This window comes from Callorhinus ursinus, unplaced genomic scaffold, assembly GCF_003265705.2.
Source record: "Callorhinus ursinus isolate GAN/ISIS: 27379988/994484 unplaced genomic scaffold, GSC_fseal_2.0 scaffold39, whole genome shotgun sequence".
Lineage (NCBI taxonomy): Eukaryota > Metazoa > Chordata > Mammalia > Carnivora > Otariidae > Callorhinus > Callorhinus ursinus.
The window spans coordinates 4,734,371-4,752,066 of NW_027397101.1; the positions used below are offsets into that span (position 1 = coordinate 4,734,371).

At 44.3% G+C, this 17,696-nt stretch overlaps 2 protein-coding genes across 3 annotated transcripts; one reads left to right on the plus strand and one right to left on the minus strand.

Moving 5' to 3' along the window:
- The first annotated feature begins 9,153 nt into the window (after positions 1–9,153).
- LOC112808557 (procathepsin L-like) lies at positions 9,154–12,353 on the plus strand. Its single transcript, XM_025851682.2, has 7 exons — positions 9,154–9,305; positions 9,599–9,721; positions 9,822–9,968; positions 10,153–10,377; positions 10,867–11,029; positions 11,671–11,788; positions 12,254–12,353. Exons 1-7 carry the CDS (start codon positions 9,180–9,182, stop codon positions 12,351–12,353), a joined length of 1,002 nt encoding a protein of 333 aa, XP_025707467.1. The 5' UTR covers positions 9,154–9,179.
- A 1,706-nt stretch (positions 12,354–14,059) lies between these two features.
- On the minus strand, positions 14,060–17,427 carry LOC112808556 (procathepsin L-like). 2 transcript variants are annotated; one of them, XM_025851681.2, is made up of 7 exons: positions 17,302–17,427; positions 16,889–17,008; positions 16,652–16,786; positions 16,239–16,463; positions 15,608–15,770; positions 14,833–14,950; positions 14,060–14,354 (listed from the first exon to the last, which is right to left on the minus strand). In XM_025851681.2, exons 1-7 carry the CDS (start codon positions 17,425–17,427, stop codon positions 14,255–14,257), a joined length of 987 nt encoding a protein of 328 aa, XP_025707466.2. In that variant the 3' UTR covers positions 14,060–14,254. The 2 variants fall into 2 exon arrangements, with proteins under 2 accessions (XP_025707466.2, XP_025707465.2); XM_025851680.2 differs by having other exon boundaries at positions 16,239–16,471; positions 16,648–16,786.
- Positions 17,428–17,696: the final 269 nt, after the last annotated feature.

Sequence of the window (17,696 nt, forward strand, 5' to 3'; positions counted from 1 at the left end):
AGACACAGAGAGAGAGAGAGAGAGAGAGAGAGAGAGAGAGAGAGAGAGAGGCAGAGGAGAAGCAGGCTCCCAAGGAGCAGGGAGCCCGATGCAGGACTCGATCCCAGGACTCTGGGATCATGACCTGAGCCGAAGGCAGACGCCCAACCATCTGAGCCACCCAGGCGCCCAGGGTGTCTCTCTCCTTACTAAGTAAACTAAGAAGCTGGAAATGTCTGCTACGAGGAGGTTGACTTGGCACCTCTTATCCCTAGGGATACACACAATGCCTACCAAGGCTGGAATATCAGGAAACGTGGCAGAAAAACTTTAGAATGTGGGATGTAGTAGTTACTCCTTGCCTCCTACACTAAGCTCCAGTAAGAAACGCACTTCCTTTGCAGAGAAACTTCTCTTCTATGAATGCCACCCTATCTGGAAACAGAGGGAAAACAACAAAATCTTATTAAGAGAGACCCTTTCTGGGGCTCCTGGGTGGCTCAGTCATTAAGTGTCTGCCTTCGGGTCAGGTCATGGTCCCAGGGTCCTGGGATCGAGCCCCGCATCAGGCTCCCTGCTCAGTGGGAAGCCTGCTTCTCCCTCTCCCACTTCCCCTGCTTGTGTTCCCTCTCTCGCTGTGTCACTCTCTGTCAAATAAATAAATAAAAATAATAAGTAAATAAATAAATATTCTTTAAAAGAGAGAGAGAGAGAGAGCCCCTTTCTTGCACAATAATTGAAGACGCTAAATTCTGCTCATCCTTTTACCTGCAAGGGTGAGAGGCACTAAAGTCTCTGCCCCAGGCTAATGTTGGAATTGAAGCTAAAGATGGAAGAGAAGTTAAGATAGCAAGAGGAATCAACAGCTTTTTTCTCTCAGGCTTTCTTTTTTCTTTTTGTGATATTCTTTACCTTTTGAGCCCCTACCCATTTCTCCCACCCCCCAGCCCCTGTGTCTGGCAACCACCCATCTGCTTTCTGTATCTATGAGCTTAGTTTTGTTTTTTGTTTGTATGCTCAATTTTTGTTTTTGTTTTGATTCCACATAGAAGAGAGATCATACGGTAGTTATCTTTGTCTGACTTATTTCACTTGGGATGATGCCCTCAAGGTCCATCGGTGTTGTCGCAAATGGCCAAAATTCCATTCTTATTTATAGCTGAATAATATTCCATTGTATATATATATGCTACATCTTTATGCATTCACTCACTGATGGACAATTAGGTTATTTCTATATCTTGACTTGTTTAAGTAATGCTGCGGTAGATATGTGCTACATATATCTTTTTGAGTTTTGTTTCCATTTTCTATGGATAAATACCCAGAAGTGGGATTTCTGGATATTATGGTAGTTCTATTTTTAATTTGGGGGGAACCTCTGTACTATTTTCCATAGTGGCTGCACCAGTTTGCATTCCCACCAACAGTGCACAAGGGCATCCTTCCATTCACATCCTCACCGAGCTGTTTATTTCTTGTCTTTTGATAGTAGCCATCCTAACAAGTGTGAGGTCACATCTCATTGTGATTTTTATTTGCTTTTCCTGATGGTTAATGATGATGAGCCTCTTTTGTTGTACTTGTCGGACATCTGTGTGTCTTCTTCGGAAAAATGTCTATTCAGATCTTCTGACAATTTTTAATCCTTTTTTTTTTGCTATTGCATTTTTTTAATATTTTACTTTTTTATTTTTTTGTTAAAGATTTTATTTGTTTATTTATCAGAAAGAGAGAGAACGCAAGCAGGGGGAGCTATAGGTAGAGTGAAAAGCAGGCTCCTGGCTGAGCAAGGAGCCCAATGCGGAACTCAAGCCAACTACCCTGGGTTCTTGACCTGAGCTGAAGGCAGAGGCTTAACCGACTGAGCCACCCAGGTGTCCCTTGTTATTGCATTCTATTAGTTCCTTAATATTTTGGATTTTAAGCCCTTATCAGATGCATGATTTGCAAATATTTTCTCCCATTTGGTAGGTTGCCTTTTCATTTTGTTAATGGGTTTCTTTGCTGTGCAGAAGCTTTTTAGTTTGGTGGAGAGCCACTTGTTTGTTTTTGCTTTTCTTGCTTTTCCTTTTGGTGTCAGATTCAAAGAACCACTGCCAAGACCTATGTCTAAGGAACTTATTGCTTCTATTTTTTTTCTGGGAGTTTTATGCTTTCAGAACTTACATTTGAATCTTTCACTCATTTTGAGTTAATTTCTGTATATGGTGTGAGATAGTGGTCCAGTTTCATTCTTTTGCGTGGGGTGATCCAGTTTTCCCAGCACCATTTATTGAAGAGACAGTTCTTCCCTTTTGTATATTTTCAACCCTTTTGTTGTAAATGAAGTGACCATATATGCGTGAGTTTAGTTCTGGGCTTTCCACTCTGTTCCATCAAGCTATGTGTCTGTTTTTTGCCAGTAAAAGGGACATGGGATTTCTCTGTATTATTTCTTACAATTGCCTATGACTCTATAATTATCTCAAAAGAAAAAGTTTAATGAAAATAAAAAGTTGACCTGTGTGTTGAGAAGCTAAATGGGGTTGCTGTGTGGAACCAAGGCTATTTCTCAGCCACCAGCAACCACTTCCTCTGGTCTTGGTAGGAGCACTGTGGTTTTGTTTTTTTTGTTTTGTTTTGTTTTGTTTTTTTGGAAACTTGTTTTTTCCCCATTGCATGCAATCTTGGTGGGGCTATAATTAAGATGCCTAGTCCTCCCTTAGACATGGGATAAAATATCAATAGACATTGTCTTCCAGGTTTTTAAATCCGGAAGCAGAATGATGCAAGGATGAAAGAAACAGTGTGAATTCTTCATTCCAGCAACTGAGCCCTGACAATATTGCCTAATAGTTCCTGCTACTTAGATCCCAGATTTGCCCTGGATTCCAGTTGCTTCGGTCCTGACACCTGTTTCTTCAACATTGCTATCAACTCTGTCAACGTCCCAATGTCTTTGCCAAAATCCTATTTTTAAGAAAATGAATTCAGTTGGTATGGGTTACCTGTCATTTGCTCTTCAAGGAGATCTTACGACTATTTGAGCTATTAATTATTCAGGTTTTACATTGAGTTAGTTTTCTTAATCTTTGCATGGACTAAATTAGAGTTCCCCATCTCCAAATTTTCATCTTTGGGAAGGGCAGCAAGTGTTTAAGACTCTTTCAGGTAGAAGTTACTGTGAAAGGAAATGCAGTGATCTATTTAAACCATTTAACAATGCCTAACATATTCCAAGTTGTTGACAAATACCACCAAGGTGATGATGATGATGGTGATGATGGTTTCCTGCATTCTAGAATATCTGAATGAAACGTTGCAAGTAACTTGCTCTTGTTGCTGATAAAGTGGAATGGTTATGTTAATAAGTAGCTGATATACGTGTAATTTTCTGGACATTTGAATGCAGATGATAATGATACTAACCATGTTGGGGCACCTGGGTGGCTCAGTCATTGAGGGTCAGCCTTCTGCTCAGGTCATGATCCCAGGGTCCTGGGATCGAGCCCCACGTAGGGCTCCCTGCTTGGCAGGGAGTCTACTTCTCTCTCCCTCTGCCTGCCTGTCTGCCTACTTGTGATCTCTATCTCTCCATCAAATAAATAAATAAAATCTTTTAAAAAATGATCCTAACCATGTTATAAGCATTTTTTCTACTAAATACTTTAAAACGTTCACTGCACTTGCTTGAACATTGATTTCTTTACTAAATTCTTTCTTCATATATAGCGTGAAAGGAAAATTCACCTGCCTTGGATGAATTATCCCAGCTTATTAGTTAGAAAAAGACATAGAATAAGATGTAAACATAAATGTGAATATTTCAGGTCCATTTACTCACTTGTAATGTGACCAAAATGAGAACAACTTTATGCATGGATGTACTTTGCATATTAGAAGAAATGTCAAAATCTAAAGCAATTAGAAGTCCTCATTTGGCTCTGCTGCCCATATTTTTAGTGCAGCAGGTGACCTTACTCATTATTCAAGCACCTGCTGACCCAGTCATTGAGATAATGGGTCAGCAGGTGCTGCAAGTAGGCAGACAGGCAGGCATGGTGTAGTAGACATGACCATGAGCTTGAGGAGCTCAGCCTGGCAAGGTTACCAAAAAATTATAAAACAGGCACCCTGATAGCTTTAAGGTCCAGAAGCTGTGGAGACACAAAGAGGAAATCCATTTACTGGCTTCTCGTAGGGGACTGGAGGGAAGAGCAGGACTTCACCAGACATTTAAAGAGGTGGGATGGGAAGGAAGAGCATTGCAGGTGGAAGGCACTGCGTGGTCAAGGAGAGCTCCTCAGAGCAACATCAGGTCATGAGAGTAATGTGTCTGGAGTGCACTGTTCATGGCGGGGAGCGAGAGGCGAGTCTGGAAATGCTCTTCAGGGCCTGTGGCGCGAATGCCAGACACAAAGATTCTGAGGACGGTGAAGGTGTCCTTCAGAATGGGATGAAAGGACGAGTCCAGTGCTAACACTGTGAAGGACTAAGTAGCCCAACAATCCTGGACAATGAATCAGAAGCCAGTTATGGCTTTACACCATGCAAAACCAAACATTTCCTGCCTGTATCGCATAGAGGGTGGAGAGACGTTCCCTGCTAGAGTGACGTCACAAGTGGTCACTGTGAATATCTCATCTACTTCCTGTGAAATGGCCTGGAAATTATCCTTTTTCTTCTATTAATGGATCATTCTGGTGCTACCCAGAAGATGTGAAATATTTGGAAATTGTAATGGATGTGATATAAAATTTAAAAGTGCGAAATTTTTTTAAAAGGTTTTACTCATTTATTTGACAGAGAGAGCAAGAGAGCACAAGCAGAGGGAGTGTCAGAGGGAGGAGCAGACTCTGTGCGGAGCAGGGAGCTCCATGCGGGGCTCGATCCCAGGACCCTGGGATCATGACCTGAATCGAAGGCAGATGCTTAACCGACTGAGCCACCCAGGCATTCCAAAAGTGTGAATTTCTAAAGGACTCTTAGTCTCCATAATTTGGAGTACTGAACCAGATGACTACCCTCAATAAATAGTTGACTGAAGTAATAAATTTTTAAAGAAAGATTTCCCCAAGATGTATAAACATATTGTAAATCCTTAAAAGCAAGCACTCTTGCAGAGTTTTTATTTTGTATGAAATGACTGGGGCACAGAGTTTAGTAGAAACGAGGAGGTCCCTCACACAGAGAAACAGGCTTTCCAAACAGAAAAGTCAAATACAGAAGAACAAAGCCCCTTTTCCCCTGAAGGAAAGTGGGTTCGCTCGTCTTCCCCTCTTTTGCTCCTTCCCATCAGAGGCCTCCCTGGGAGATGTTCCACTTTAGAAACACGGACTAAGTAAAATGTGATATTCTCTCTAAGGATCTAGTAAAACATTTATTGTTTTACAAATAAAGTGTGACATCGGTAACTAATGGTTCTCTCTCAGCTTTAAAGATGAAAGAATGGGGGCGCCTGGGTGGCTCAGTCGGTTAAGCGACTGCCTTCGGCTCAAGTCATGATCCTGGAGTCCCGGGATCGAGTCCCGCATCGGGCTCCCTGCTCAGCGGGGAGCCTGCCTCTCCCTCTGACCCTCCCCCCTCTCATGTGCGCACGCTCTCTCTCTCTCTCATTTTCAGTCTCTCAAAATAAATAAATCTTAAAAAAAAAATGAAAGAATGGTATTTAAATCCCGTGTCAGCTGAGTGCTTTAGAATAATTTACAGAAGAAGAAAGCAAGACCCCGATGGGGGAACAGACTTCCCGGCAGCTCATCCTGAGCTTGGGATGCTCTGTCCACTGGAGCGGCTGTCCCTGTGGCCTTGCCTGAAGCCAGGTTGCAGGTGCCGGCGACACGGAGAAGCCGGAGCTCAGGCTTTCCTTTCCCAGCTGTCTTCACGGGGAGACCTGCCCTCGCTTTTTATTTCCACCACCCCAACAAGCACAGATGCGTCTTACCAGGGGCACAGCTCTAGGGCCAATGGAAAGATTCTTGGCTACTTTCCACAGATTTTTTTTTTTTTCAGAGAAAAGGCAGGAATCTGCTCAATACCCTGATACAGATTTCCATTTTTTACAATGTAACTTTTTTTGCCTTGATCTCAAATTTTATCCTAACAAAGTTTCTATTGAGGCAGAATTTTACAGAGTAAAATTAATAGGTCTTAAGTATATAGCTGGGTAAGTTTTGAAGAATGTAGGCACCCGTGGAACTACCCCCAGATCAAGATATAGAATTTCCCAACATTCTAATAAGTTTTCTTATGCCCCTTTCCAGACAATAATCCCCCTGCAAGACCACTGTTCTGCTATCTATCACCACAGATTAGTTTTGCCTTTTGAACTTCATATAATACAACTATATGTACTTTTTAATATGTACCTTCTTTGCTTGACATGGTATTTTTAATTTCGGGGGGGCAGAGGGAGAGGGAAAGAGCGGGCTCCATGCCCAGTGTGGAGCCCAACATGGGGTTCGGTCTCACAACCCTGAGATCATGACCTGAGCCGAGATCATGAGTTGGGTGCTTAACTGACTGAGCCATCCAGGCGCCCCCTGACATAGTGTTTTTAAGAAACGTCTACGTTGGTGCATGTAGAGAAAGCTTGTTCTTTCTTTCTTCTCTCTTTAAATTTTTTATTGTTATGTTAATCACCATACATTACATCATTAGTTTTTGATGTAGTGTTCCATGGTTCATTGTTTGTGCATAACACCCAGTGCTACACGCAGAACGTGCCCTCTTTAATACCCATCACCAGGCTGACCCATCCCCCCACCCCCCCTCCCCGAATGTACTACAGTGTGTTTCTTCATTCTCCTGTGCTTTGCAGTTGGAAGTAAATATGTGTAAACCTGCTGTGAACATTCTCACTCGGGTGGACATCTGACACTAGAATTGCTGAGTTGCGTGTCAGGTGTGTAGTTAGTGTTAGAAGCAGCCGGGGAGCCCCTGCCCAGAGAGGCTTACCATTTGCGCCAGCACTAGTAATGTCTGAGAGTTCCCGTGACGCCACAAGTTCATGCACACTCAGTGTTGCACCTCGTCAATTTCATCCATGCTGCCGGGTATGAAATGTCATCTCCCTGTAATCTCCACGGCTTTCAGAGAAGCGACAGCGGCCTTAGCACCCTCGAATGACCTCCTAAATTCTAATAGGCAAACTAAGCTACCTGTGATTGAAAACGTGATATTATCTCTAGCATAATGGGTCAAACGTGAGACCGTAGATTGTATTTTAGGTTCTGTGGGCATAGTCCTAGGATAGGTGTGTCTAATTTATTAGTTTGGGAGCATAGTTTAAGAATGATAACCAGATGTAGCTTGGCTTTTTAACATATAGGCTTACTTCCCTATACTTTATGGTTCATTTCACTATCTGGTAACCTGGCTCCTAGGGAGTAAAGAAATAAGTAGGGATGGCCTATGTATCAAATTCTTGAGTAAATATTTTCTGAATGAGGCAAGATCTTTGGAAGGATTTTCTCTTTGACCTCACAAGAAAGCAGTATGGAATGAGCCCTCCTCTATGCTAATGCCTGACATGTGTTAGTGCATTCAGTCTCACAAGACTCTTCTGAGGAAAACTGAATCACTGCCCCACATCGTCCATGAGGGAACTGAGGCTGAGGGCACTGGGGAGCCTGCCAGGGGTGGGGGGCAGCCATGAGCTGCAGAACGTCCGTGTTGGCCCCCCTGACTCCCAGCCCCTGTATGGAATCCCTTTGACCCCTGCCCTTCCTGAGCAGACAAGTGCTGGAGAGCTGGTGTGAGGAGGATCACGGGGGGTCTCATGGGCGTAGGTCCAGAGGAGGCTGTGACCCACTGTTCTAGACGTGTGGAATCGTGTTCCTAAGAAGAGCAAAACTGGTCATCAGAGGAAAAATTCATGGTCTCCTGATGGACCCCCTTTTTTTTTTTTTTTTGCTTAGGATAGCTGTTTTTCTAAAACTTCTAAAATTAAATCTCAAGAAAAGCACGTTGGATACTAAGAAACATAATAACCCACAACGCAGAGAGTGAGCAGGAAAGAGTCTCTGCATGCCGTCCTTCCTCCTTTTGTTAAATCCTATTTTTCTGGAAATAACACGTTTCTGTCATTTTTGAGAAAGGCTTGAGAGGGAAGAAGAATGAGGAAGTCAGGGCAGGAGCATTACAAAATGCCAAACCTTCCCCGGACACCCCTCCCCCCAGTCCCTTTCCTTGAAAGCACTTGAGCCTTGCCCAGCGCATCCCCTGTTTGGGGACTTGCCAGTCCTTTCCAGAGGCATCCCATCCTGAAACAGCGATAACCCATTCCCCTGCGGGCTCTGCTTCCTCCACCTGCCCCACCTTTGCTCAGAATAAACAGGAGCCACCACTAGGCTAGATAATCCTGTTCTCAGCCCTCGGGGAGATTTTCACCAAAGACTTTGGGACTAAAGGATACACAGGGTGACCCTGGAAACCCACTTGGGGCTCCCTGTGAGCTTCCTTTATGAACACCTGCCAACACATAAACTCCTGCTAATTAGTTGATCCGGGTCCCCAAGAGGCACAGGCCCCCTCTACTGGGCTTTCCCTAGTCCTCTTGCTTGACTTCCCTGGGTCCAGTGAGGCAGGCACAACCTCCCCTGGGACAAGTAGGGACCCACCATCACATGCCCCAGGGCCCCAGAGCCCCACCCACAGGCTGGCTTAGCCAATTGCCGTGCAGGTAGGTGTCAGGGGCAGGGCTGGCAGCGCCAAACCCCAGGCTTAAATGGGCAGCCTCCCACCCAGCACCAGGCCTGCTGGACACCCCCTGACCTGCACCTGTGACTGAGCCTGCACCACCGCACCTGCCTCAGGTGAGATCCCCACCCAGGCCTGAAGGGAGGGGTCACCCCTGAAAACACGGGGGGATACCAGCCTTGGGGTTTGGGGCTCCCAGGAGGCACTCTTCCAGGGCCTGGCCCCTCCAGGCATGGCAGCTTGACCCCCACACATCAGACTCAGGGCCCGTCACTCCCTGCATTGCCATCTACACGCTCTGGAAGCAGCAGGAGGCTCGCAGGGCAGGGAGCGGGGCAGCAGGCCCCCAGCACATGCCACATCCTTAGTCTTCCTCACAGCCTCATGGAAACACCTGGGAGGATAAATGCAATCTTTTTGCTCTGCTACAGCGGTTCTAACATCTCAGAAGGAAGGATGGCTTTTCAGGTGGTTTGGTCTAATCAGAAACTCATGTGTTTTCCCTTCCTAGGTTTTGGAACATGCATCCTTCTCTCTTCCTGGCTGCCCTTTGCTTGGGAATAACCACAGCTGCTCCACAACCCGACCAGAGCTTAGATGCGCACTGGTCCCGGTGGAAGGCGGCGCACGGGAAGCTATATGACGAGGTTGGTAACAGCTGAGCTGTCCAGTGAGGCCCCCAGGGAATGTTCTATGCTGGTGGGAGTTCACAGCAGAGAGTAGCTGCTCCAGGCTGCTCTAACCAAGGCAGTAAGCGAGGCACCGTGACTGCACGACGGTGGGGGCCTATGTCCTGCTGCGCGGTTGCTGGAGAGCAGCTCCCGGAGCGTCAGCCCAGCCCTGGTCAAGGTTTCCCCTCCTCTCTGTCAGCACATCCATCTGGTGCAGGTGAGTTGGTTTTAAATAGAAATAAAGATGATGGGTATATGTTTGTCTCCAGGATGAAGAAGGAGAGAGGAGATCAGTGTGGGAGAGGAATATGAAAATGATTGAACTGCACAATCAGGAATACAGTCAAGGGAAACACAGCTTCATGATGGCAATGAACGCCTTTGGTGACCTGGTGAGTGTGGCATGGATTGCTGAACTTTTGTGCTTCCTCTAAGTACTTTAAAAAAAAAAAATCTCATGCTTGTCAACATTCTATTTCCTTTTCCTTGAAGACCAGTGAAGAATTCAAACAGGTGTTAAATGACCTTAAAATTCAGAAGCATGAAGAAGGGAACGTGTTCCAAGCACCTCTCTTTGCTGAGATCCCCTCCTCTGTGGACTGGAGAGAGAAAGGCTACGTAACCCCTGTGAAGGATCAGGTGTGACAGTATTCAGCAGGTCCCTCTCCAAGAGTAAAGCCAAAAGGAACTAGTGTCCTTGCTATGGAAGTTGAGGAACCATATACAGTTTGTTATGTTTTGAAAGAGATTTCAGATCTGAGGGCTGTTGTCAAAGTCTTGCTATTAATTTTGTAGACTAAAAGCTTTTTCATTTTGTTTTCAGGGTCAGTGTCAATCTTGTTGGGCTTTTAGTGCAACAGGTGCCCTTGAAGGACAGATGTTCCGGAAAACTGGCAAACTCGTGTCACTGAGTGAGCAGAACCTGGTGGACTGCTCTCGGTCTCAAGGCAACGAGGGCTGCCGTGGTGGCCTGATGGATTATGCCTTCCAATATGTTAAGGACAACGGAGGCCTGGACTCAGAGGAATCCTATCCATATCTTGCAAGGGTAAATGGAGTTCCTTATCTTCTATCAAAGTTGGGCATATTCAATAAAAATGGACTACATTTAGAATTCTCATTTTAGATTGTAGGCTCTGTATCTGCAAATGGTCAGAATTGTCATCAAAATGTATTAGCCTGGCATAGTTCTCTGCCTAGAACTGTCATTAAAATGTATTAGCCTGGCACGTTTCTCTGCCTAGAGGGTTACCATATAGCTGTTCCTACTTCTAGGTCACACAGCAACACAAGTACCCTTTTATATATAGCACAGATCTCCAGAGTGAAAAATCTATGAACAAGTGGACCAAAAGTGTGTCTCATTGAGTAGATATCTGCTAATTTCCCAATTTCAAAACAATCAATCACAATTTGCATCTTGAGATGCTTTATAACAAACTTGACTTGGGAATCACTCAGCTGCAAACTGTCTTGAGCTCATGTTCCCCAGGAAGTGGATGGTAATAATCAAGTCCCTTTCCGTTCCCTTTGAAAGAATGAATCCTGCAAATACAGGCCTGAGAAATCTGCTGCCAATGTGACCACCTTTTGGCATGTCTTAAACAAGGAGGATGGTCTTATGACCACAGTGGCAACTGTGGGGCCCGTCTCTGCTGCTGTAGATTCAAGCCTGGATTCCTTCCAGTTCTATAAAAAAGGTAAGCATTGGTCTATATAGAAATTTGGGCAGAAAAAATGGGTAACCAGCCTGACATACAGCAAGATTGACTCTAAGTATATGGAAATCAGGACAGTGTGGATTTAGCATAGTGGCTCATCCTGTATATTAATCCTTGTGCCTATTGTCACCATTTGACATGAATTGACCCATATCCCCATGATTTTAAGCACTTCATAAATATATTTAAATGGCCACATAACGTGACTGGTATAGCTTACTTTACTTTGTTCCAACTGTTGGACCTTGAAAATTTCCAAGGAATTTTACTACTGAAATCAACACTGGAAAGAACCCCTTGGCTCAAGTAATTTTATGTTCTCTGCTGCTTCCTTAGGCTGACATCACATGGTAGAATGACCAAGTTTCAACAAGTGGTCTTTTATGCCCCTTCACTGTTCTTTACAAAAGAGATGGTGACAGTGCATATTTCTGCTAATATTAGATGATGTCCTAAATCCCTAACCTACCTAAACAAAAAGATCTGATTTCTAAATCTTATCTGGATTTATATCACAACTGAATTTTGAGCTGCCTCTTTTACTGTGGTTACTAGGTTATTGTCACATGTTACCATGTCACTTGGATGTTCCACCTCAACACTGAATTTTACTTTTCCAGGCATTTATTATGATCCAAACTGCAGCAGTGAAAGCCTGAATCATGGTGTTCTGGTGGTTGGCTATGGCTTTGAAGGAGCAGAATCAGATAACAAAAAATATTGGATTGTCAAGAACAGGTATAAAGAGTAAAAAAATATTTATCTTTGAAATTGAAAAGGAAGTCCTTTTTGGAATTAGTGTTTAGCTGCAGATCCTCAAACCTTGAACATACTTCTGAAATCCCAAAAGTGTTTATCCCATTTAGGGGGAACAGAGACAATTCATGTGATGACAATAGTAGCTTGCTAGGTTCCTGCTATACTTTTGCTACCATTGCATTTCTCAACTTGAAAATTTTCTTATTTCTGAAACACATCTGACCCCAAGAGTTTCCTTTTCCTGCCTCTCATTTTGCACTTCTGTGAAAGGTTTGGGGGCAGAATTGTGTGCTGGGTTAGAACTCAACCATGAATAAGAACAGCCTACCTGGATTCTTCCTGAATCTGTCTTGGCCTCTGGTGCACTGCTCAGTATCAGGTGTTACTGTTCGTAAAGAGAAATGTGTTTGACTGTAATAAATGGCAAACCCTGTCTCCTTCCAGCTGGGGTACAAATTGGGGAACGCAGGGCTACATGCTGTTGGCCAAGGACCGGGACAACCACTGTGGAATCGCCACCATGGCTAGTTTTCCTGTTGTGTGAGCTGAGGGCATAAAGGAGACCTTGATTGGGGACCGAATATCCAGAAAATGAATTTTATTTTAAAGCTGACCACACCTTATGGTGTGGGATAAAACAATTGAACCACTGAAGACCCAGGTTGTGATTTGATTGTGTGGCATTTTACACTGGGAATGTTACCACTTCGCTCATTACTGCTGTAAACACCTTTGTATGACTGACTTGTCTAATAACTTTTGGATTTTCATTTTTTTAAAAAAATGTATGAAGTTTTACATTTTAAAAATAAAACAACTTCAAAGTGGAAGTGAGGTAAAATGTTAATACATTAACTTTTTATAGAGTCAAAATGTGACTGGGCTCTAGGGACATCCCTGGATGTGCCAAGGGTCAACTGGGAGAATACTGGGTGACCCAAATGTTTTGAGTATAGATTACACCCAATGTTACATTAGTTTCAGGTACACAACACAGTAATTTGCCAACCCCATACAGTAAGCCATGCTCACCACAGGGGTAGCTCTTGTCTGTCAGTCTCTCACGGTACAAGCACAACGCGCTGACAACACCATCGGCGATATTCCTTATGCTGTGCCTTTTATTCCTGTGACTTATTCTCCATAACTGGAAGCCTGTACCCCTTTTACTCACCCTCATTCTAATCTGTGCTCTCTTCACTGTTTGCAGATTTCCTACCACTCATTTACTAACGGGATTTCTCTCTCCACAGTCACCAGCTCAGCTAGTAGTCTATAAAACTTCCAGGAGAGTTTTAGAGAAAGAAACTGTGGGGTCCAGGGAGGACACCCCAAAATGTGCCACAGTGGTACATTGATTATCTGGAATCGAAGCTACTTGGGAAACAGCTGGTGCGAGGACACCCAGACTGTCCTCTGTCCCCTGAAAGCAGGAAACGAGTCTCCCGTATGAGAGGTACCCTCCCTGTACTACAAAGTAAAAAAACATCCTTAGCTACACAGATGGGACTTCAAAGCTCAGAAAGCCATGGAAACAAACATTGTGGCTTTTTTACTAATCTACAACCTCAGCCCAAATTCCACTTAGAATTCCTGCGATTTAAAGCTCCCACACACCTGTTTTCTCTATCCTGTCAATTTCTCACACATTATTGTCTTTGTCTAAAATGTATAAAAACTGCCCCCCCCCCCACCGCCAACAACAACAACAACAACAACAACAAAAACCTGCCTGCCTTGGTCATTTCTTTGGGTCTCAAATTCCTCACTAGGCCTCCGTATCTATGTAATAAAACTTTGTAGGGTTTTTTCTACCGTTAATCTGTCTCATGTCAATTAAATTCTTAAGCCAGTTGGAAGAATTTTGGAGGAAATAAGGAAATTTCTTCCTCCCTACAAAAGTATTACATTTTTTACTATAAAGAAGTTTATGAATTAAAACAACAAGAGGGGCGCCTGTGTGACTCAGCGGGTTAAGAGTCTGACTTCAGCTCAGGTCGTGATCTCAGGGCCTTGGGATGAGCCCAGAGTCAGGCTCCCTGCTCAGCATGGAGTATACTTCTCCCTTCACCCACCTGCCCCCCCACGACCCCCCTGCTGCTCATACTCTCTCTCTCAAATAAATAAATAAAATCTTTAAAAAAAAAAACAGAATCACACCTCAGCATATGCAAGTAACTTTTATTTTAAAAAGCAAAACTTTCTGCAACCTTTGAAAACATGAAAATTCAAAAGTCATGAAGCAGGTGACTCACACAACGCTGATTAGAGCAGGGAGTAAGGAGGTAGCGATGTCTCCAGTGTGAAAGTCACGGAATCAAATCATAAGTGCGATCTTCAGTGATTCAAGTGTTTCAGCCACACAGTAAGGTGTGGTCAGCTTTAAAATAAAATTCGTTTTCCAGACATTCTGTCCCCAATCAAGGCCTTCTTTGCATCCTCAGCTCACACGACAGGAAAGCGGGCCATGGTGGCGATTCCACACTGGTTGTCCCGGTCCTTGGCCAACAGCATGTAGCCCTGCGTGCCCCGGTTCATGCCCCAGCTGGAAGAAGACGGCGTTTGCCAATTATTACAAACAATCCAACACATTTCTCTTCATGAACAATCACACCTGATACTGAGCAGAGCACCAGAGGCCAGCACAGATTCCAGAAGAATCCGGAGAGGCCGTTCCTGTCCATGTTTGAGTTCTAACCCAGCACACAATACTTCTATCCCAGACCTTTCACAAAACTGCAGCGTAAGCAGGAAAAGGAAACTCTTGGGGCCAGATGTGTTTCGGAAATTTAAAAAAAAAAAAATGCAATTTAGAAATGCAACGGTACCAAAACTATCGCAGGACCCTAGCAAGCTTGAGAGTACCTTACTGTGGTCACCACGTGAATATGTCTGTGCTCCAACCAAGTGGGGTAAACACTTCTGGGATTTCAGAAGTGTGCTCAAGGGTTGGGCGACTTGTCTACAAACACTGATTCCAAATCCTTTTTGATTTCCAAGATAAGTATTCTTGGCTTCTATACCTGTTCTTGACATTCCAGTATTTTTGGTTCTCGGGTTCTTCTCCTTGAGAGCCATAGCCACCCACCAGAATACCGTGATCCAGGTCTTCACTGCTGCAGTTTGGATCATAATAAATGCCTGGAAATTAAAATCCAATGTTGGGGTGAGGGTTCCCATGTGACATGTGATAGTAACCCAGCCTATCAACCACGGTAAGGGAGACATATCAAAATTCAATCGTGATATAAATCCAGATAAGATTTAAAAGTCAGGTGGTTTTGTTTAGCTAGACTAGAGGTTTGGGCCCTCATCTAATGCTAGCAGAAATACCAATTGTCATAATCTCATTTGTAAACAATAGTCAAGAGGCATAAAAAAAACACCTGCCACAACCTTATGATTCTCCTTAAAGGATGTGAGCCTAGGGAAACAGCAGAGAACACAAAATTACTTGGGCCAAGGGCTTCTTTCCAGTGTTAAGTTCAGTAGTAACATTCTTTAAAATTTTTCAAGGTCTAACAATTGGAAAAAAGTAAAGCGAGCTATACCAATCAAATTATGTAGCCATTTAAATATATTTATAATGTGTTTAAAATCATGGGAATTTGGGTCAAGTCATGGCAAGCGGAAAGAGCGGGCAGAAACATTACGCGTACAGGATGAACAACTATGTTAAATCCACACCACCCCCCCAAATTCTACATTGAATTCTGCATACCAAAGTGTCACACTTGCTGTATGTTAGCGTGGTTTTCCAATTTTCCTACCTGTATCTCTACATAGACAAATGCTTACCTTCTTTATAGAACTGGAAGGGATCCAGGCTTGCCCGGATAGCAGCAGAGACGGGCCCCACAGCTGCCACGGCCACCAGAAGGGACGCCACCTGCTGAGGGATGTTCACGAGGCCAGTGACGTTGGCAGCAGAAGAGTCGGGCATGTATTCGCAGGATCCGTCCTTTCAAAGGGAAAGGGGAAGAGATTTGATTGCTACCATCCACCTCCTGGAGAACATGAGTTCAAGACAGCTTACAGGTAAGGGATTTCCAAGCCAAATTTGTCGTAACACATCCCAGGAGCTGAAATGCTGGTGGTTGTTTTGAAACTGAAAAACTACCTTGTGTGCATTCAATGAATTATTCTGGGTCTACGTGTCCTTAAGAATGTTTTCACTCGGGAGAAATCTGTATGCTCTATAGAACGCTGTGCATGTCTCCCTGTAGCATAGAAATAAAAACAGCCCCGTGGTAACCATCTAGGCAGAGAACCGTGCCCGGCTAATATAGTTTAACGAGAGTTCTGACAGTTTCCAGCTGTAGAGTCCACCATTTAAAATGCGAATATTAAATATGGTATCTGTTTTCTTCAAAAGCATGCAACTCTGAGAGCAGAGCTAGAATGATAACAGGTGAGGAGCTCCACTTACCTGTGCACAATATGGATCAGATTCCTCTGAGTCCAGGCCTCCGTTGTTCCGAACATGCTGGAAGGCATAATCCATCAGGCCACCACGGCAGCCCTCGTTGCCTTGAGACCAAGAGCAGTCCAGCAGGTTCTGCTCACTCAGTGACACGAGTTTGCCAGTTTTCTGGAACATCCGTCCTTCGAAGGCACCAGCTGCACCAGAAGCCCAACCAGAAGCACTCTGACCCTGAAATCAAATTAGGAAGCTCTCAGTCAAATAGCAAGGCCTTGACAACAGCCCATGGATCTGAAAACTCTTCTTAAACATAGCAAGGGCATATTGTTCCACAGCAGGGAACCATAGCAGGGCTGCTACTTTCTTTTTGGCTTTACTCTCGGAGAGAACTGTGGTGAGTAGTCATCCTTCATACTCACGGGACTGAAACCGGCTGTCTGTCTCCTGTCTACAGGTCCAATGATTTCAGCAAAGAAGGGTATTTTAAACACTTTCCCATTCTTGTCCTTCTGGATTTTAAGGCCATTCATCATGTGCCTGAATTTTTCATTGGTCTTCAATGAAAAGAAAGTAGAATGTTGACAAGGATGAGAATTCTTTGGCAAAGTACCAAGGAGAGAAAGAACAAAAGGTTCAGTAATCCAAGCCACACTCACCAGGTCACCAAAGGCGTTCATTGCCATCGTGAAGCTGTGTTTCCCTTGGCTGTATTCCTGATTGTGCTGTTCAATCATTTTCATATTCGTCTCCCACACTACTCTCCTCCATCTTTCATTCTAGAGACAAACATATAACCCATCATCTTTATTTCTATTTAAAACCAACTGACTTACTCGGTGGATGTGCTGACAAAGAGGGGAAAAAACCTTGACCAGGGCTGGGCTGACGCTCCGGGAGCTGCTCTCCAGCAACCGCGCAGCAGGACATAGGGCCCCACCGTTGTGCAGTCACGGTGCCTCGCTTACTGCCTTGGTTAGAGCGGCCTGGAGCAGCTACTCTCTGCTGTGAACTCCCACCAGCAAAGAACATTTCCCTGGGGGTCTCACGGGACAGCTCAGGTGTTACCAACCTCATCATATAGTTTTCCATATGTTGCCTTCCCCTGGATCCATTGGGCATCTAACCTTAGGCCAAGTTTTGTAGTAGCTGAGACTATTCCCAAGCAAAGGGCAGTCAGGAAGAGAAAAGGATGCATGTTTCAAAACCTAGGAAGGGAAAAGAAATGAGCATCTGAACAGACCAATCTGTCTAAAAAGCCATCCTCTTCTTCTGAGTTGTTAGAGCCACTATGATGGAGTAAAAACATAGAATTTATCCTCCCAATACATATACAAGGACTAGACTGGCCTCACCGATGGCGGGTGGGGGGTGCTCACCTGATAGTGCAGCTCTGCAAGGGCCGACAGCAGGTGTAGCTCTGGGGCTCTCTGATGTTGGGCTGTAGTTTTAAGGCCACTCATCAAA

Excerpts from the sequence above, each read along its gene's own strand:
- LOC112808557 (XM_025851682.2), top strand. The coding sequence starts at position 9,180 with ATGCATCCTTCTCTCTTCCTGGCTGCCCTTTGCTTGGGAATAACCACA. Across the intron at positions 9,722-9,821 it reads TGAACGCCTTTGGTGACCTG|ACCAGTGAAGAATTCAAACA; the intron begins GTGAGTGTGGCA and ends TTTTCCTTGAAG. Across the intron at positions 11,789-12,253 it reads TATTGGATTGTCAAGAACAG|CTGGGGTACAAATTGGGGAA; the intron begins GTATAAAGAGTA and ends GTCTCCTTCCAG.
- LOC112808556 (XM_025851680.2), bottom strand. The coding sequence starts at position 17,427 with ATGCATCCTTTTCTCTTCCTGACTGCCCTTTGCTTGGGAATAGTCTCA. Across the intron at positions 17,009-17,301 it reads ATGGAAAACTATATGATGAG|AATGAAAGATGGAGGAGAGT; the intron begins GTTGGTAACACC and ends GTTTGTCTCTAG. Across the intron at positions 14,951-15,607 it reads CTTCCAGTTCTATAAAGAAG|GCATTTATTATGATCCAAAC; the intron begins GTAAGCATTTGT and ends TTTAATTTCCAG.